A 20,384-nucleotide genomic window follows, 5' to 3' on the forward strand; every position below is an offset into this window, starting at 1 on the left:
TGGTGCCATACTTGTGCCCATGGTGAAACAATTCTGTTGAATTCAATCAATAGCAGTCCTGGAACAGTGTCCTCATATCCCCAGGAAAACTAGGATGAGGGAAGCAAACTGGAGGAGGAATCTGTTAACTGGCATCCAGAAAGCGAAGACGCCAGACCTCTAAGGGATTTTCTTACTCTTTCTTGTGCCAAAATCTCCCTTTAATTCACGACTGCTTTCTGGGGCTTCAGATGTACTATGAAAAGCTAAACTCAGGGAACTTTTGGTTTGAGCATGAAAATAAATGCCCAACTTTCAATCCACTCAGAATGATGTTCCTGGTGGCCTTTGCTTCTGAAACTTATTTCCATTCTTTAAATGAGTTCTGTCCTTCCAACTGGAGTGACAGTCAGCAGGAAGTGAAAGGTCAGCCAGCCACCTAGTGATAAGGCCCCTTTGCTCTGCTGGGAAGAGAAACAGGTGACATTGACACCGATTTTCTAAAACTCCCTAACAGGCTCCGTGTAGACCCCACCCAGCCTTACCGCTCTTCCTCATTTTGGACTGGCCTATGCATTTGGTTCCTGTTCCCATTGAGACAACTTCCTTTGTCACTGAGGGGGGGAAAAAGCAAATCATGAAATGAGTTCTTAGAATCTGAATGGTTGGCAAGTTTAACAACCCCCCACCCCCCCATTCGTCCAGAGGACTCCCTCACAGGCTGCCCCAGCTGAGGGCTGTGGTTTCTGCACGGCCATCTCCCGCCACCAGAGGTCCTGCAGCGCCTGGCCAGCAGCAGCAGAATGTGCCCGGCATCTCGGATCATACCCAACCACCCCCATCCCTTGTCTAGCCCTGTGTCTCTTACTGGGAGAGACAGTGTGGTTCAGGGAGAAAAGGTCTCACCTTGCACTGGTCCGTCAGAGCGGTCGCAGGCCTGGTCAGCTGTGGGTTGTATCTTCACCACGGCTGCGAGCAACGTCCACTCGCGGTTGGGCTCAGGCTTTCCTTGCTTGGGCAGCCTGCTCCCATAGTGCTCGTAACACAGCTGGGCAATCTCATCCGCAGTCCACATGGTGCTCAGGCCCTGATCAAAACCCATAGCTGTCTGGACAGAAAGGAGAGCCAAGGCAAGATGCTGCAACCCACACCTTGCTGCAGCAGGCGTTCACAGGTAACCCCTTCATGTTCCTCGTGAAGCTCCCCTTTTGTAACTCTGTGTATCATCTTCTCTGACTACGCCCCTGCTTTCTTTTCATCATTAATGAAAGAGCAACAAAGTCTCAAATCTCACAACCCCAGAAGATACATTACTTCTTCAAGCTGCTTTTTTTCTAATGTTGGATACATGACATGTTTCTAATGAATCTGAGCCCAATACTCAAAATGAAAGCATATGAGGAAATACTGTTGGTATTCCACTTTTCATTTGGAAATAGCAGGTAAAGGGCTGCAGACCTCAGCTTGCTTCAGACAGACCCTCACCACACAAAGTTCATCTTTCTGGGGATAAAAGTCATTTTTTCTATCCTTTTTTCCCAGACATTTTACTTTTCTTCCCCTCACAGCAGAGAGGTTCTTTATCCTCTGTCTAGTAAGCCTCTGCCCCCATCAGGAAAGCAACATTTTAATCTCTTCCACAATCTTTTATGATGTAGAGGGAAGTGACAGAGCAGTGGTCACTCACCAGAAACAGTGGTTTCTCACCACTCAAGTGAGACAGCAGTTCTGCTTCTCAGAATGAGGGCTTTGGAGTTACCCTTTCTGGATTCTAATCCTGGTTTTGCTACAAATTAACTATGAGATGCTGGATAGATTACTTAACCTTTCTGTGTCATCTGATAAGAGACAATAGTATTTAATCCACTGGAGTTTCTGTGAGGCTTAAATAATATTTACAAAAAATTAGCACAGTGTCCAACATAATTACATCCATTGAGATTAATACTACAAATAAGAACATTTGAATTTCCTGATTCATTTGCCTTGAGCTCCCTGGCAGATAGTGGATCTGTGATGCATACGTAAAGCCATGAATAAGAGACCATGAAGCGGACCTAAAAGAGGCCTAGAACACTTCCCTTGACACTCTTCTCATTGTTGACACTATCAATGCTCACTCAGTGACCTCATTTGGTCACTGAAATGTATGAAAAGCTTCTTAGGAAAAAAATAAGATCATAAGGTGATGGGCAAAGCCAAATGTGTCACCAAACCAAAAAAAGGCTCCACTTGAGCCTCAAGGCATATAGCAGACAACTGATTTTTCCACAATAAGCTCTTTGCACTGTCAAATTAATAAAACAAGGAGACGATTCAATTTATGAGCCTCTAATGCTGTTGGCCTATTTAAGCAAACCAAGATCTAAGTGTGTAAATACCTTAAGGTCAACATATCAAAACTGCTAAGGACAACCAACCAACAGCTGTCAGCTAGGCTTCCAGCTGTAGCCAATCAAATGATTTCTTCTTTTGTTTCTGCACTTTTTCTATAACAGTCTACCTTGCCTCCTGTCTGCAGAGGGCTCCTAACTACTTCTGCTTTGGTGCTGCCCAATTGGAATTGGTTTATGACCCAACTTATAAAATTCTAATATGCTTCAGTTTATCATTTAACTGTTCTGATGCGTGGGTTGTTATTTCAATAAACGGTCATAGTAAATCAGATCATAGTGATTTAAATTAAGAATCTGGCAGCGGCTGCTGCTGCTAAGTCACCTCAGTCGTGTCCGACTCTGTGCGACCCCATAGACGGCAGCCCACCAGGCTCCTCCATCCCTGGGATTCTCCAGGCAAGAACACCGGATTGGGTTGCCATTTCCTTCTCCAGTGAATGAAAGTGAAAAGTGAAAATGAAGTCGCTCAGTAGTGTCTGACTCTTCACAACCCCATGGACTGTATGTAGCCCACCAGGCCCCTCCGTCCATGGGATTTCCCAGGCAAGAGTACTGGAGTGGACTGCCATTGCCGAACTGACATAAATTGTGATTTATAAGTCAGAGAACCATAAGTTTTCTTTGCCCCACGGGTTGGTTTGCGGGGTCTTTAGCTCAAACTGACTCCAGTATTCGGACAGAGGCAAGCCTGGAGATCTACAGTCCATGGGGTCGCAGGAGTCGGACACGACTTAGTGACTAAACCACAACCACAAGTTCCCCTAAGTAGGGATTGAAACTGGACCATTGCAGGAAAAAAAGCGGATCCTAACCTCTAGACCGCCAGGGAGCTCTCGCAGCATAAACCTTGTATTTGTTAGAGCAAAAGAGAGGCATGGGTAAGCCACGAATCCTGTTTGGAAGAGATTTCCCTCTCATTTCGAGGGGGCGAGGAGCATCAGAAGGCAGTATACTTTATGAAGGCAGATACTCCGGTATCCACCTGAAATTAAATCATAGGTACACAAACCATAATAGCCAAGGAAGACAGAACTTGCCAGAAGAAACGCTGGCTCTCTATGAAGCAGCAGCCCAGAACTTGTATCATCACGTTCTCGGTGCTGTCAGGATGAGCGTGCCCAGTAGTTGAAACGAATAAAAGTTTTGCTACACTGAGTCCACTAAAATTCAAATCCACTCTCTCCTAGAACGTGAATAATTTTTTATATGAAACAAAAGATCAGCTGTTAGACAGTTCTTTGCCCACAAGATTGCATTTTTTAACAATTGCAAAAGGCTGAAGAGACCACTTCCGTTTCAAAGAAAGTTAGGGCCAGGGGCGAAAAGCCCTTTTCGAAGGGTTGGAAGGGAAGCCTACTTCCCTCAGCCTCCGGCTCAACACCCTCAAGAGGTCCGGGTAGGGCCAAGGTGTCCAGTCAACAGGAGACTCCGGGCCCCCGCAGCCGGGACTAGCTGGGTGCCTGCCTTCTTTGGTTCTGTAGGACGCTGCAGCACCGCCACGCGTTCCACGCTCGCCCGCAGCGGGGGCTCTCCGCGCCGGGAGGGCGGTATTTCCACTAAAGGAGCCGCCTTTTACCTCCGGACGCGTGGTGGGAGAGGTACTGTTCTCACGTCCTCTCCCCACACAAACGGAGCTTGGGAAAGTCAGACACTGGCACCTGACCCAGAAGCCACGAGGACCCCCACCGCCCCACCCCCGCCTCGCGCGCCCTCGGCTCCCCGACACTCTCTGAGACCCTCCCACCTCTTCGACACACGCCGTCGAAAGGAGCAGACGGAGCGTGTGTGGCGCAGCGGACGTGACGTCACTAAGAGGCGGCACACCGTGCTCTCTGGCCTTTGTAGCCACTTAGGGGGCGGAGCCAGGCGGGAGGGTCAGACCCGACTTCCGGCGCTGTGCGTATCAGTCAAAGGGGCTCGGGAAGCTGATGGTGTGCGAGAGAATAGATTCCAAGAGTAGAATGACGTCGTATCTTGGAACATTAGGGTAAATTTTTGTCTGAAACACTGCTATCCAGTAGAAATATAATTCGAGCCAGATATGTAACTTAAAAATTTCTACATTTTAAAAACTCAAAATAGATGAACTTAAACGATGTTTTATTTAACCTGACATATACAACATATTTCAGCTTGTAATTAATTTTTTAAAAAAGATATTGAGGTATTTTATATTTTTTCCATTGTAAGTTTCAGAAGTCTGGTTTGTATATTACACTTACATTGACATTGACATTGAAGTCGCTTAGTCGTGTATGACTCTTTGCGACCCCATGGACTGTAGCCTACCAGGCTCCTCTGTCCATGGAATTTTCCAGGCAAGAGTAATGGAGTGGGTTGCCATTTCCTTCTCCAAGAGATCTTCCTGACCCAGGGATCGAACCCGGATCTCCCGCATTGTAGGCAAACACTTTACAGTCTGAGCCAGGTGAAGTCACAGTACATCTCAATTCTGACCAGCCACATTTCAAATGTGCAATAGCCGCATGTGGCTCATGGCTTATTTATTAACAGTTCAGGTCTAAAACCTTCAGATTGTCAATAATACGTATTACTAGTAATATGTAGTAATATATAGTATAGCTGTCTGGATAGTTCAGGAGTCTGTACTATTTGGCAGTTGTATATCTCAATTCCTAAAGATGAGACGTGAGTCTGAGTGAACTCCGGGAGTTGGTGATGGACAGGGAGGCCTGGCGTGTTGCGATTCATGGGGTCTCAAAGAGTCGGACATGACTGAGCCACTGAACTGAACTGAAAGAGAGAGAATTTACTTTTCATATTATCCCTCCAAAGCTAGAGAAGTGCAGCTTAATTGACTCCCATTCTTTTTTTCTAGATCAGAGGAAGGGTAAGTTCTTTACTCCTCCAAAGATACGTACCCTGTTCCTCTCTCTAATGTGTTTAATCTGTGACTCTAGTTTTTTTTAAAAGATTTTTTGTGGGGGAATCATCTTCCAGAGTTATCTCAAGGATTAGTACCACCGTTCATCTAGTTGCATAAATTGAAAAGTGAATCACCTTGTCATTTCCTTTCCCTTCACCCTCATATTATAATCCAATATATAATGTTACCAAGTTCTGTTGATCTCTCTCTTGAATTCACCCAGTTCTACTTTTATGGCAAAACCCTAGTCCTTTGGACAAACTGCTGCTGTCTTCCTCTTGGATTGCTGTGCTAATCTTGGACTTTTTTAATTAACTTTTTCTGCCCAGCTCGCTTTTTTTCACTGAATCGAAAATATGAACACACCAGGTTCACTAGTCCACATCCTACTCACTCTTTTCATCCAACATCTAACAAACATGTTTAATATGTCCAAAACCACACTCCACCTTCCTTCTCAAACCTGCCCTTCAAATTTTTTCCATCTCAAGTCAATGACAACTCTGCTTTCCAGGTGGTTAGGCCTAAAACCTTGAAATTATTTGATTCCTCTTCTCACAACAAGCAAACTCCAATAACTCTTAACCATCACCATCATTTTACACCATCCAAAACTAAGCCATCATGTCCTCCTCGGCCTGCAAATGCAGAGTTAACTCTCTCTCACTCTTGCCATCCACATACTAACTAGAACAGTCTTTGAAAAACACTGCTCATAACCCTCCAATGGCTTCTTATCTCCCTCATGATAAAACACATACTCCTTTGCATGGCTTACAGGTGCCTGCATGATTTGGCCCCTCACTGAGCTTTACTTACTCCTTTCTGGTCATTCCAGACCCCTTTGGAGCTCCTCAAAAATGCAGCCCTCTGGTCTGGACTATGCTTTTCCACTCAGATCTCTGTTTCTAGATTTCCACTTAGATGTCACCTAGAAAAATTTGAATGAGTAAAGTGGTATAATTCTAAACATTCGTTAGGTCAGTTGTCTGGGAGATAAGATGACATTTCAAAAGTAAAAAGAGCGATGAGACAAGAGTAGAGACAAATAGTTTATTTGGTAACAAGGAGTAAAAAGGAATTCTTGATTCCTCTTCTCGCTTTTGGCGGCTGAAGTGAAATGTGATAGTCAAATAGACAGCAACACACACAGGAATTCCCTCGCAGTCCCTGATTACAGAAATGCAAAAATGCCCGTCACACGACTCGCCATTACTGTTTTCTAGACAGAAGTGCCAGGTGCTGTGCTTTCCGGGACATCCGTGGTGGCTACATTCTCCTTCTTGTCTTCAGGTTTCATGGCAGGAAACAGCAGCACTTCCTACAGGAGAGAGAATGGATTCTGAAGCTAAGAAGCACCTTTTCCTGCCCATCCACCCACTCCTCCCCACTGACCCGCCCCCGTTACTGTTATCACCAAAACCTGGAGATCTGTGTTGTGTTGTTTCATTTGAGTTCAGTCCCTCTCCGTTACAAACAATGGGAAAGAAAAAATGCACAACTAAAGGATCTCGCATGCTGCAACTGAGACCCAGAGCCAAACAAGTGAATATTAAGAAGGAAGATGCACAGCACTGCCGAGGTCACGATATCAAAAGAAGAATAAACAGAGAGCTGCTCCAAATGATTTCTTCATCTGTAAATATGGGGATAGCAGTAGTTTCTACATGTCCCAGGTTGACTTAAGTTAAATGAGGTAATGCATGAAAACGGCTCAGTATGTTCCTTGGATCCTTAAGAAATGCAAACAATTGGTATTTCTTCTGCCTTGGGTAGAATCCCCCCAATTTTGTACAATCAGATGCCCTGGCGGTCCTCTCGTGAAGTCACCGATAACCTCTCCGCCTGCCCCTCCTCCCAGCCCAACGCCCTTCCCCTGCGCTCCAGGCCCGCCAGGCCATGCTTCTGACACTGGTGCACACGGCGGTGCCCCTCCAGGGCTGCCGGGTACCTTGATGTTATTGGAGTCTGTGAGAAACATGGTGACGCGGTCGATGCCCATGCCCCAGCCGCCCGTGGGGGGCAGTCCGTACTCCAGGGCGGTGCAGAAGGTTTCGTCTATGAACATGGCCTCATCGTCGCCAGCGGCCTTGGCCTAGAGGACAGAAGCACACAGTGACACTGTTCCGGGCTGCGCGCTCTGGCGTCTGAGTGAGCACGTGGAAACTGCCAGAGGCGTTTCCATCCCAGCGCTGCTCTGGACACCCAGCACTTGCTGGAAACTAGCTTCCCAGGAACTCTAGGATGGAGCCATTTCTTTCGAAGACCTGAAGGTCAGGACTGATGAACCATACCCCAGAACATATGCGAACTTCTCTGCCAAATGGAAATACCTCCACTGCCTGGGGCTCTGTGAGTCCAGTGAAGTTGATTTTCAGAGACTGATTATTCCCAACAGTGTCTCTCCCATTTCCTGAACCACCCATCAGTGGCAACGCTAATGCAGGCAGCCTGTGGGTGCTGTCTTCCTATCCCTAGGCCACCTCGATAAATGTACCATTTAAGAAAACGTAACATCCTTGTCAAAAAAGTGTCACACTCCCCCCACAGATCATCACGCCTGAGCCCCATTTATACAGAAATTCTAGGGCCCAAACTGGTCAAGTTCTCCATCTTGAAATGTGACCTCCTCCTGTGAGGCCCGTGGCTTTCAGCCTCATTTCTGTCCTTGTGAGCAGGAGTTGCAGGCCAGACACAGACCAGGGTGAAGGCAGGTGTCTTCTGGTGAGCTCGCTCCTTACCTTGGCCTGTTCTTCAAAGAGCTGGCGCTGCCGCACAGGGTCGTTCAGCTCCGTGTAGGCATTGCATATTTCCTTCTTCATGACAAACAGCTCAAAGCGCTCAGTCAGACCCTCTTTAGAGCGGTGCCTGGGAACAGACCACCGGGGAGGCTGAGTAAACAGAACGTGGGGTACAAGCACAAGAACTCCTGAAATCTGGTTGACTCAAAACTGTTTCTGACTGTGACCTGAAGCCTGTATGCATCCCCAGCACTGAATCATTTGCTATATTACCGAGGACGGTTAGAGACAAGGAAGCTTGAATTATCTTTCAACAGACCTATGCAGTAGACTGGGACCCCGAAGCAAACCCGCCATACTCATGCCCTGCCATACCGACTCCGGGCTGCCTGGGTGACTTGCTCTGGCCAGTGGGACATCAGCAGAGGCTTGGTGTGTGTTTGCACACCAGGATTTAGTCTTTCAGAATGATTCCACTTGGAGCCCTGGCTCTGCTGCCAGAGAACAGGCTCTGGAGGAGGAGAATCCCCTGCAGGGGGATGCAAGGCACGCTGGCCGAATTCCCAGGTGAAAAAAGCCACTTGAGTTACCCTTACCAACACCACATAGGGCAGAAAGACAACCCTGTGAGCCCACACACTCTTAAGAATAAACTGCTTTATGTCACTAAGTTCTGAGGTTATCATGCAGCAACAGGTAACTGAGACACTGCAGTCTGCCTTACCATTTGGCCAGAGGGCTCATTATCTGCGGGTGATCACAGATGAAGGTAGGATTGATGCACGTCACTTCCAGGAACTCCCCGACAAGCTGAAGGAAAAAGCAGAGCACAGCTAGAGCCCTTCCAAATGCCATTTTGATTGGCTCAGTTCTGGTGGCAGAGGACTCCTGTCCACACCTGATGCTACAGAGGTTTATCTTAAGCTGCTGAAAGGTTGGTAAGGATTAACTAAGGCAACAAATGCAACTATTTGGCAGAGAGCTTAGCACAGCAGGAATCTAAAACTTGTTCTCTCCTCTCTCTCTAGAGCATTCCTGTGAAGCTGGGGAAGTTAATTCTCTATGGCAGAGTTCCCCTTCACAGGGAGCAGGGTGCATTTCCAGTGGATGCGGGCATCTACTCCCAGTGCCCGGCCTCCCACCTTATCAAGCAGCCTGGCGGTGGTCCGGGGTGGAGGGCACTCGACATCTTTTGCCACACAGATATCATCAAGGATTCTGCGAGTTTCTGTAATACAAACATACAAGTTGGGACAGAAGCCATCACACCATCACAATACCACCCCAATGTAAGAATTACACGGGGAATTCTACTCCTGACCTAATCTAATTCAGAGCTGAACAGGAAGGAGGGCCTTACAACTGGAGGAGTGCTTCACTTTACCTTCCGTTTCGAAGAGGTTTGTTTCTGGCAGCTTCATGCCCAGGGCTTTCTCAAGCTCTTCTACCATGCTGATTTTCCGGAAGGGCGGGGTGAAGTCAATCTCATAGGCTTGGCCTTCTGGGCCATCTGGATGGTAGGTGACCTTGTAACTGCCTGTAATGTGTTTTACCATCCCTGGGAAAGAAACGTGTCATTTAAAGAGGACCAAGAGCAAGTCCAATTGAAGGCAGCACACCAGTCCTCCAGACACGTTGGAAAGACAAAGGGAGCAGGAGGGGGGGTCACCTGAAATCATCTTCTCTGTGATTTCCATAAGATCATGATAGTCGGCATAGGCCATGTAGAATTCACAGGTGGTGAACTCAGGATTGTGGGTCAAATCAATTCCTTCATTCCGGAACTGGCGTCCAATTTCATAAACCCGGTCGATGCCACCAACCACCAGCATCTAGTAACACATGGCCACGGTCATGGTCACGGCAGCCAGTCTTGTCTGGCTGGGGAAAGTTTCTGTCTACAGAAGTTGTAACTTGGTTTTCACAGCTCAAGCCATGCTTTTAGGTCTCCACCTAAATGCTGAATGCCCTACTCTCTTCAGGTCTTTGTGGATAATTAATTCACTCTGGCTGCCCAGGAACACTGAATACTCTTCCCTGGGGTGTCCCCCATCTTGTGTAAGCTTCTACAGGAAGCCTCTTGGAGGTCAGGGTGCAGACACATGACCCAAGCTCCCCGGTCAGACCCATCTGTGAGACTTCCACGTGCAAAGAGGATGCAGATATAGCAAGAATCTCCTGGGGTGAAGGGGCCAGAGGTATCCGGCTTATAAAGGCAGTAACTGTGGAGGTCCTAATGGCAACGACCTGTGCCTCACACCACGCTTATGAGCTGTGCTAAGTTCCCAAATGGAAGATACTGGGTTCTTCACGGGGACAGCCCTTTGATATGATTCAGAACCATTCGAATTGTGTGGTCTCCAAGCCCGATTCTCTGATCCTCCTGGAAACTGTGAACTTCCTTGTATATTTGGATACATTTTTCTTTTACTTAAATACTGTAACAGTTTTTGTTGTTTGCAACCAATGACATAGTATTTGATATTTATTCTGGTGATTTGAGGATATTTCCAACTTTCAGGCAGAGATTCAACTCATTTCTCAACAAAAGACTAAAATCAGATTTAATATAAGAATTATAAACTTAAAAAGTATTATGGGAAACAAAGTAGGTTAGGAAGATCTGTCCATCTAGGAAAGACACTCCCTTTGCCCTTAGAGAAGGCTCTACTGATCCTGTAGATAAATTATCTCGACATTTAGAACTCTCCTGTTGTTCTACCCTCACTGTTCCTCTATTTCTGACTGTACCTGTCTAGCCAATGTTTTTCAGCCTTCTGCTTCTCTAAGGACACAGGGCATCTTTTATTGATTACCTTATGGTAAAGTTCCGGAGCAATTCTCATATATAAATTCATGTCCAGCTCATTGTGGTAGGTGATAAAAGGCTTGGCCACAGCTCCCCCTGGGATGATGTTCATCATGGGAGTTTCAATCTAAAAGAGAGGGAAAAACGTTTAGTTTACAGACAGAGCTCCTCTAGTTTGAGGGGATGGCCCATGCTTTGACTGGGATAGTCTACTATATCCCAAGTAAAAGACAAGTTCAATGGTAATGTGCAGGTGCTCGACAAAAAAGCAGAGCCAGCCTGATTCTCTAGTATAGTATCTCTTTCTATTAATACCAAACACCAGTAACACAGTATCATAAACTTTCACAAGCTGTCAGTGGGACTCTAAATGGGTATGCCCTTTCTTGAGTTCAATTTGCAGTATTTTTTAAAAATGTAATGGCTTATATCCTTTGACATAAATCCAGCATACAGAAACACTTGTACGTTTGCACATGTACAAAGATGCTCACTAAAATATTATCAAAGAAAATCAAAAACTTAAACTACCAACAGAGGAAATAATTATAAAGTATCAAAAAGGAACATACACACACACACACACGGACATGCGAAGGGTCCTAGAATATGTTGGGGTGGAGAGGTCCATTATAATATACACAACATGATTTCATTTATGTTTAAAACATAGAGTAAAACCCTTCTAAAACATTTACACAGGTACCCCATCTGCAACATGCATTGGTATGTATATAAATATACACAGTAAATGGCAAGGAAGGATACATATTCAAATGCATGTTTGGAGAGGGAAATTAGTTGGGAAAAAATGAAAGGGGACTTTCAGTTTTGCTTCTACTTACTTCTTTATTATCTAAATTTGTTTTATGGTAACATGTACTCGTATTTCTCATACAATTAGATAATATTGAAATTTTTTGTTCTAAAATTCTTCCTAAACAACATCTTTCAGTTTAAAGAAGTTGAATAAAAATTAAGAAAAATACTTTTAATTCTACAAAAAAGCAAAATGAGTTGGCAACACATTGAACATGGCATCATTAGCACGTGACTGGCCCTCTGCTGTGTTCATTATCTTTGCAGTCCTGTCCTACCTTCCAAATCAGGGCAAGAAAGAGGACTTTTCATTGAGCATGAAGCATACTGACACAGGATGTGCCTGTGGGGAAGGGAAGGGAAGGAAGAGTAAGAGGCAGGCACCACAAGGCAGCTCATGTCAGGTAAGAACTCTCCATCACCTCTAGGAATCCCAATTCATCCAAGAAACTTCTTATATACGTGATGATCTTAGAGCGGATGATAAATTTCTGCCTCACAAAGTCATTCAGGATCAAGTCCAAGTATCTCTGACGATACCGTGTTTCCTAAATGAGAAGGAACAGAGAGGAATCACTGATGTGTTCCATTCAATGGTATGGTAGAATCAGAGCCAGAAGGCCACAAGAATTCACCTTGTCTTTGAGGCCAAAGTGAAGATGAGGTAACATGTGCAGGCAAGGAGACAGCAGTGTGATTTCATAGGGGATGATGCTTAGCTCGCCCTTCTTGGTTTTCCCAGGATTGCCCTGGACTCCAATTATGTCTCCCCGGCGCAGTTTGTTGTTAATACGAATAAATTCTTCTTCAGATTTGTAATTCCTGAATGAATGGAAAATTTAACTCAGTATACAATATCCCAGATTAAAACTGACCTCTGGTTTAACTTTAGAACCCTTGCTAAACTGTTACTGTGGATCTAAGACGACTCCTAGATTCAAGGTCAAATGTCTGTCACACAACCCAAGAACAGGCGTCAGTCTCTAGGTGACCAGAGGGCTACTTTATTTTCCCCACCTTATACCATTCCCTTTAACCTTTATTTCCAACAAGAAAAGAAGACCACACGGCCTTTGTTCTCTGTCATGTTGCTCTGGGCCAATCGAGAAAGGCCTGTAAATGGTATTTCTATATACCTGGAATTGGCCATGACTTGCAACTTGACCCCCTCTCCTCGAAGGTCATAGAAGATGAGCTTTCCTCCAGAAGCTCTTTTGGCATGGATCCTACCTAGAGAAAGAACAGCAGAAATACTGACAGAAGCTATTTCACGGTGTCAGTGCCAAAAAGTTCCCTCTGCACTTTTCACATCCAGGCAGAACATAAACTAGAGCAATCTGATGGTAGCCCGGGGCCTAAGCCCTGCCGTTTTCTACAGCACAAAGTTGGCTTCCCATTCAAACCACTTAAAGAATGTGTAGGAAGATCTGGTTTTGAAAGGTGCTCAATGGATTCCCAGAATGTTGGTGGCAGTGTTTTTGGATCTTCCTAAATCCCCACATAAAAAGAGAAAGCACAATTAGACAGGGGAGGGCAAGAAGCCATGGACAAAATTTACAGCAAAATTATGTGGGAAGATATTCCAAGAATCCCCAAATAGGAGCATGGAAAAACCACCAAGGACCCCAAGAGGAAAAAGCTATGGGAATCAATGGGGTCTCTGACAGGTCTGAGAACAGGAAGTCTCCCCCAAAACCACAGGTATTCACTGGAAAATGCGGCAGGGCTAAGTAAAGGACTGCAGCTCACTGCCATACAAGTGAGTACTGTGGGCTGCGCACCAGGAAGGTCTAGGGGATGAAGCCCTTTAGTAGAGCCCCTAAGAACTCTCTAAATTCAACAGCCAGGGATCTCTCCTGGGACAAGGACCCCCCAGACTGACCAAGACCGAGAAAACAGAGAAAGTCCAACAAAAGCAAGGAAGGAGAAGAGACTGAAACTCCCAGAAAGCAAGTTGCTGTATTTCTGAATGCTTCACACACAAAAAAAACAGAAGAGAGATCTCAGTGAAACTAGAAAAGCGATCTGAACCAAGCTCCCCACCCCTCCCTTTAAAAAAAATATATATTTGGCTCTGTCAGGTCTTAGCTGCCGCATGTGGGGTCTTCAGTTGCAACATGTGGGACCCAATCAGGGATTGAACCTGGGCCTCCTGTGTTGGGAGCAGAGTCTTAGCCACTGGATCACCAAGAAGTCCCCTGAGCTTCCTTTCAATATTCAGGAAAAAAAAAAAAAAATCTCACATTTAAAATAAAAAAACAAAACATCACAGCAGAGCTCTCTTGCCTGCTCATGTGTATCTCTTATAAGCATCTTATATTAATAAATCTATTTCTTGCCTATCAATAAAAAAAACCAAGGTCAAACACCAATATTAAATTTAGAAACAGAGTAACAAGAATAACATCTCCACAGACAATGAAAGCACTTGAGAAAGACATGCTCACGGAAAAGCAAAGAGTTCTATTTCACAACCTGAAAGACATTTGAATATGATACAAAATATGAAAGAACACAAATCAGAGTTAGAAAAACTAAGAAATGAGATGGCATGAAAAAATTAGAAAATAAAGTAAAAAACCATCTCAGAAATGAAGCCTTAATTAGAAGGAAGTAAGGCTGAATAAATAAAACACGTAATGCCTTAAGAAAATCTGGAAAGGAGGATAAAATTAAAAAAATCAAAGTATAAAAAAGGTAAAAAAAGAAATTTGAGAAACTGTCAAAAAAGCAAAGATAAAACATATTTGGGGTGCATTTAAGTATTGGCAGGGGTTCTCTTTAGGTGGTGGGATTATGGGTAACTAAACTTTTCTCTCTTTGCCTCTCTGAATGTTTCAACATTCTAAATTTTCTACAACTGGTAGTTTTATATAGAAATATTTTTGGGGGGTATAAATGAAAGATAAGATTTAATCATTTTTTGAATTAAGGAGAAGATCCTATACAAAATAAGAGTCCTCTAGAAATATAGCCTAATGTATAGCAGTCTAGGGACACAGATCCGAATTTTTAGGAGCTTATTAGGGCATGGTTCCCACTGGCGGGATAAAGTCTCATAAAGGACTATGAACAAGCAGCAGCACCAGGCCAGGGGTCCCCCACAAAGAACGCCCTTTCCTCTGCAGCCTCGACGCTGCAATGTGGCCTCATGCCTCAGAGCTGCTCTACCTTCTGTGAATAGACATAATGGCACCGACTCTAGGAACGTAGTCTCAGACACAAGCTCCTCGAGAGCAAGACCACCCCAGACGTTCCTTTGCACAACTGCAGAGGCCTGCCTGCTGCGGGAGCCCAGCAAATTGCCAGGGAGTCTTCCTACCTGCCACCTTTAAGGTGATGTCAGTCAGGTGGTCCCCAGGCTGCAGGTGACTGTATTCTTGGATGAACTGAGTGAGCGAGATGTCCACATGGAACTTGTGTGGGTACGGATCTTCCCCACTGACCTTCAGCTGGTGGATTGCTTGGCTTCGGATTTTGAAGTATTGCTGTTAAAAAAACAAAAGAGCTTCTGAGAAGTTGAGCCCAGTTAGACCAGTGGCCAGTCTAGCGGAGTTCAGTATTCTGCCTCAGAGGGGTCCCAATACAGTGAGGTTTCTTTAACCAAGCTCTCCCCAGCCTTGAAATCAAGGATTGGCTATGGAGTGAGATTTGCACTTAAATATGCAGGGTAGCCAAATATATAGCTGGGAATAAAGACAAGAATTCCAAAATGCCAAGATGTGACAAAAAGAAAAACCACATTTTTGTCTAAATAAGTTGTTTTTTTTTTTGGGTCGGGGGACGGCCCCCAGCAGTAGAAGCTCAGAGACCTAACCACTGGACTGCCAGGAAATTCACCAAAACAGTAAGTTTAATTGGTGCGGGTGGCGCTGGTTACCACTTCTGGAGACACACCTGCCTGTTGAGTCACTTCTCCTACTTTCCTATCCCTGGTCACGCACCAGACTTTGCCCCAAGGCACACCCATGGGCCTGGAGGTATGAATATGCTGTATCAGGGGTCAGCAAACATTTTCTGATGCGACTAGTCAACTACTCAAGGTTGTAGTGTGAAAGCAGCCTTAAGACATGTAGGCAACAGGCATGGCTGTGTCCCAACACAATCTTACTTACAGAGCTAGGGAGGAGTGACAGGGATGGTGGGGCCACGGTTTGCCAATCTCTCAGCTAAAATAACCCCCCCCGGCCACCTGTAGGGAGAGATTTTCTCTAGGGTTGCTATAAAGTGAAAGTGAAGTTGCTCAGTGTGTCCGACTCCTTGCAACCCCATGGACTGTAGCCTATCAGGCTCCTCCATCTATGGGATTTTCCAGCCAAGAGTGCTAGAGTGGATTGCCATTTCCTTCTCCAGGGGATCTTCCTGACCCAGGAATAGAACCTGGGTCTCCCGCATTGCAGGCAGATGCTTTACCGTCTGAGCCACCAGGGAAGCCACCAGGGTTGCTGTAAGGTCCAGCTAACTCCAAGGAGTAGCAGCCACCTGAAAGTACTGGATTTTCTCGAATGTTAAGCAAGAAAAGACAAGAAAGATGCACAGGGCCTGTGCCTTCAACCAGATGGAGTGGTGGGCCCCCCTCATCAGTCCCAGTGCCTGCCCCAGTTCCTGTTTATCCCGCCAGTCACTGGTCCCTCCTACTGTCTCTTCCCGGGGAACCTGCCCAATTCTCATCAGAAGCTGCCCCGAGCCCAGGGAGGGCAGTGGTCCCGAGAACTCACATTTGGGTCCAAGCTCTCCTCCTCCGCAGCCATGCCATCATCAGCACTGTGATTGGTGGCGGCGGCCTGACTCAGCTGCTTCTCACTGAGCTCCTTCTGCTTGGCCTCCTTCTCCGCTATTTTCTTCTCAGCTTTTAGGCGTCTCTTTAGCTCACTGTCAGGAAGATGAAAGTGTTCAGTGTAACAGGTGCCTGAAGAGTCCCCTACGTTCTGCCCCATCACCAATTACCAAAAATATCAACTGCCCAGGGAAACACACTTGTCCAGTTCCACACCCCCACGGTTATCTCTTAGTTACTAAACTCTATACATGAAATAGACAGGAAAAAATAAACTTAGAAGCAAGATGTGAAAGATCTTTTTCTCAGTCTCTATTTTCCAGTCGGAGGTCCTTGGCCTTAGGTCCCGTCTAAAATCAAGACACACAAGGACAAAGAACACCCTACATATATTAGTTTATAGTTAGGATAGGACTAAATGTTTTATAGAAAATCACCAAGATTTTCTCAGGCTAATCAGTCTTGGGAGCCCCTTGAGGCCAGGGACTGAGTTGTTTGGTATCCTGTGGACAACATGGAGTTCTGAGCGCATTAGATGTGATGTGTGGTAAGGAGAAAGTCCTCGCTTTGTCATCTCTCTGCCCTCCCACAAGCAGTGGATTAGTCTGGGATGGGGTGAGGAAGTCCAGGGAGACACTCCTCTGACAGTCTCCCCCTCAGCATTGATCAATGTATTGACTGACCCTCAGCACTGGCCTGTCCCCAGAGGAGCTGGACTTTGACAACAAATTGGGTAGACAGTGTACAAAGCAGCATGGTGTGGGGATGATACACCATCTTTGGAGCCAGACGGTCTAGGACTAAAACCTGACTTGGTGTGCTTGAGCAAGGTACTCAATTACTCAAGTTATTCCTTTAAAATAATAATAGACATCTTCTTCCCTAAATGTTGTGAGGACTGAAATATACACAAAGAGATAACCCCCATCCCTAGCATCTAACTGCATTCTTTATTTAAGTATGCAAATGTGAACTATTCTAGGTATTGCCCCACTGTCTTAACTCTTCACACCCTGCCTCAAGGACAGAAACTTTACAGATGTGGATTAAATTTCTGGTCAAATCTCTCACTATCCGAACTCTTTTAATACTTGTTACCTGAGACTCAGAAACCAAACAGATTTGGGCAGAGAGGGATACCCTCATTGTTCTTTCAAACCACCAATGTTAAATGAATATCCTATAATAATGAACCATGGCAAATGATCCCTCGTCATGCTTGCTATTGTTTGGTTTCAGGGCACATTCTTAATTATATATGAGTTTAGAATAACTCAATTAAAAAATGGAGATTTGAAATGACCATCTTTTAGGTAAGAAAACTGACTCTGAGGGCCCCAAAGTACGTGTCTCTGGGTATAATCTGTTTTGTATCAGTTGTAAAGTCGCCTCTCCAGAATGTGCTAGATCTATTGCGCTGTCATTCAGTCAGGAGCATCTAAGCCTATTTGGTTCTTCCTAGCAGCAATGGCGCCCCACTCCAGTACTCTTGCCTGGAAAATCCCACGGGAGGAGCCTGGTAGGCTGCAGTCCGTGGGGTCGCTTAGAGTTGGACATGACTGAGCAGCTTCACTTTCACTTTTCACTTTCATGCATTGGAGAGGGAAATGGCAACCCACTCCAGTGTTCTTGCCTGAGAATCCCAGGGACGGGGGAGCCTGGTGGGCTGCTGTCTATGGGGTCACACACAGTCAGACACAACTGAAGTGACTTGGCGGCAGCACCAGTTTTTGCCATTTAAATCAAGTCAGTAAAAAGGGTTATCCAGAAAGGTTCTAGGAATAAGAACTTAGACTATTAACCAAATTAAATCTCAGAAGCAAAGAAATTCCAGAAAGATAGGGACGGGAAAATAATCGGTGTTACAAATTCTTTATTCATACAAGCGTTTTGTCTCAGCGCTGTTCTAGCATAAGACCTAAACGTCATCTCAAGAATTTATGGAGTGAGAACTTGAATTTATTAAAGAGAAACTGAGAAAGGACTATTGGTTTGGGTGGTAGGTAGCAGGGCTGTTTACTTGGCAACAAGTCCAAAACTCAGCCAGAGGCTTTATAGATGAGAAGCTAATTAAGAAGGACCTTTGCTTCCAGAGCAATAAAGAAGGTAAAGGGCACCAACCTTCTTTTATCAGAAAGTGGCTTGTCCTTGCGAATCGTTGTAAAAGGAGCAAGTTGACACAGGCGCAGCTCCCTCTGCCCCCACTGTGCCCAGGAGGTTTGGCGCAGGGACCCCCTAACAAGCCTTACAGCGGCTTGCATCAACATGGCAGAATACCCTGGAACCACCTAAGAATGATTACCACCACCTAACAGGAAACAGAGATGTGGTGTCAGATGGGACAGGCAGTACCATATACCCCAGCCAGCACTCCTACTGTTATGGGTTGGGTTGGGGGAGAAGGGGAGGTCACACAACCTTTTAGTGTCCCATTTTATGCAAGACCCTCTCAACTGACAGCAGCCATCTAACACTCACTGTGCCACACACGTAACTGACAATGTTCTCAGCCCTGGCTATGGTACGAAGATTCTTATCTGGGGTCGCAAGTCAATAATAAGTCAATCAATGGTTTACAGGTACAAATGGTTACAACAATCTAGAAAATAGGAGACCGGACACAAGGCAGTGTTTCTCAAGTTCCTGACATGCAGTTTCTCTCCTGGAGATGAGACACCTAGCTACAAAGATGGCAACGTGAAACATACAAGACGTCATCATCAACTGCCAACCCTAGACAAAGCTAAAAACAAGCCGCAAAGGCACCTGAGTCAAAGACTTGTTTGGAGCTCTAGGAATGAGAAGGAAAGGAGAATTTCAGCAAGAGTCTTGGACTACATTAAGTTTATACATTAACACTGGAAGGCAACACAATGACAGAGATCATGTTCTTCACTGCATTAAAATGAATGAGGCCTTAACTGAGTCACCTGGCAGGCAGCCTGCTTTTAAACTTGGAGACAATAACTGGCATACAGTGGTGCTCACTAAAGATTCTGACAAAGGAAGTTCCAAGAATAATCAAGACACAGAAGTAAAAAAAATGCACTAAGGCAGCCATTAAATGCAAGAAACTAACTTCTCTCCGATGCCCCTGGAAGGGTACTATATTTATGTACTATCTTTGGGAGTACTGAGCAATTAGTCACTCTTATCACTGCCTAGGTTCTATGAAGGACTCCGGTTGAGGAATGCAGTATTAAGAGAATACAAAGGACAATCGGTGAAAGGGAGGCCAATCTTAATTCATTTATATTTACCTTTATACTCCAAGGATTTGGGGTGATTAACAAAGATACTTCCAGCAGTACTAAATGCAGCTTGGTGTACTCGGCTAAGTAAGACAGTCCACACTGCTGATTGGTGATTCACTCAATTCTCACAGATCCTCTGACCAACCCATAAAGATAGCTGCACGACAGTTTTAGAATGATCCCTTTAATACAAAAGGTTCAGAATGGCCTTGGCGAGGCCAAGGAAAATCTGAAGGTCCTTCTGAAGAGCTGGGTATTTATCATTTCTCCAACTTCTTTACCGGGGCGTGGCACCATAACACATTTCTCCGCGAAAAGAGTAAATTTCGCTTTTCTCCGTCGCCGCCCAGTTCTCCGCATTCTCTTACTCTAGGAGTACGACAGGGAGGAAGGACCCAACCAGCGGGGCCCTCGGGCAGCTTGGGGGATGTAGTTTCGGAACGCAGCGCCTGCGTCCCAACGTGTTCATAACCACGAGAACCGGCAATAAGGCCCCAGGCACAGCCGTCCCGGCCGGAGCCTCGAGGCGCTTCCTAGTCCAGACTCTCCGATCGCATAACGACCCGCAGCGACACTTACTTTTTGCTCAGTTTCGGCTCGCCGCAGTCCACTTTAACTTCAGCGCCCTGCACATCAGCCATCTTCCCCGAGGGCCGGACCTAAAGAGGACGGGGAGTCGCGCGGCGACTTCCAGGTCAATGTCAGAAGCCCCGCCTCTTCCG

At 45.5% G+C, this 20,384-nt stretch overlaps 2 protein-coding genes across 8 annotated transcripts in view; both read right to left on the minus strand.

Moving 5' to 3' along the window:
• The window catches only part of ADAT1 (adenosine deaminase, tRNA specific 1), a 34,746-nt gene extending 30,535 nt beyond the window's left edge, over positions 1–4,211 (minus strand). The window contains exons 1-3 of one of the 6 annotated variants that reach the window (XM_018061732.1): positions 4,120–4,211; positions 886–1,087; positions 525–593 (exon numbers count right to left, since the gene is read on the minus strand). In XM_018061732.1, coding sequence (XP_017917221.1) covers positions 525–593; positions 886–1,081 — 265 coding nt within the window. In that variant the 5' untranslated portion in view covers positions 1,082–1,087; positions 4,120–4,211. Of the gene's footprint in view, positions 1–524; positions 594–885; positions 1,088–1,666; positions 2,745–3,187; positions 4,090–4,119 lie in introns of those variants that run through there. The other 5 variants (XM_005691807.3, XM_018061733.1, XM_018061734.1 and 2 more) reach the window with 5 other exon arrangements.
• On the minus strand, positions 6,301–20,371 carry KARS (lysyl-tRNA synthetase). 2 transcript variants are annotated; one of them, XM_005691813.3, is made up of 15 exons: positions 20,242–20,326; positions 18,530–18,716; positions 16,350–16,503; positions 14,954–15,119; positions 12,768–12,861; positions 12,267–12,453; positions 12,054–12,179; positions 10,820–10,939; positions 9,673–9,835; positions 9,388–9,561; positions 9,146–9,231; positions 8,728–8,813; positions 8,004–8,130; positions 7,214–7,357; positions 6,301–6,583 (listed from the first exon to the last, which is right to left on the minus strand). In XM_005691813.3, exons 2-15 carry the CDS (start codon positions 18,673–18,675, stop codon positions 6,485–6,487), a joined length of 1,872 nt encoding a protein of 623 aa, XP_005691870.2. In that variant the 5' UTR covers positions 18,676–18,716; positions 20,242–20,326; the 3' UTR covers positions 6,301–6,484. The 2 variants fall into 2 exon arrangements, with proteins under 2 accessions (XP_005691870.2, XP_005691871.1); XM_005691814.3 differs by lacking the exon at positions 18,530–18,716 and having other exon boundaries at positions 6,319–6,583; positions 20,242–20,371.

Source organism: Capra hircus, chromosome 18, assembly GCF_001704415.2.
Source record: "Capra hircus breed San Clemente chromosome 18, ASM170441v1, whole genome shotgun sequence".
In the NCBI taxonomy this organism is placed as follows: Eukaryota; Metazoa; Chordata; class Mammalia; order Artiodactyla; family Bovidae; genus Capra; species Capra hircus.

Coding starts and splice junctions, on each gene's coding strand:
- KARS (XM_005691813.3), bottom strand. CDS start 18,675: ATGTTGATGCAAGCCGCTGTAAGGCTTGTTAGGGGGTCCCTGCGCCAA. Junction 12,862..14,953: donor CATCACCTTAAAGGTGGCAG/GTAGGAAGACTC, acceptor TTCTTTCTCTAG/GTAGGATCCATGCCAAAAGA. Junction 12,454..12,767: donor CAAGTCATGGCCAATTCCAG/GTATATAGAAAT, acceptor CCATTCATTCAG/GAATTACAAATCTGAAGAAG.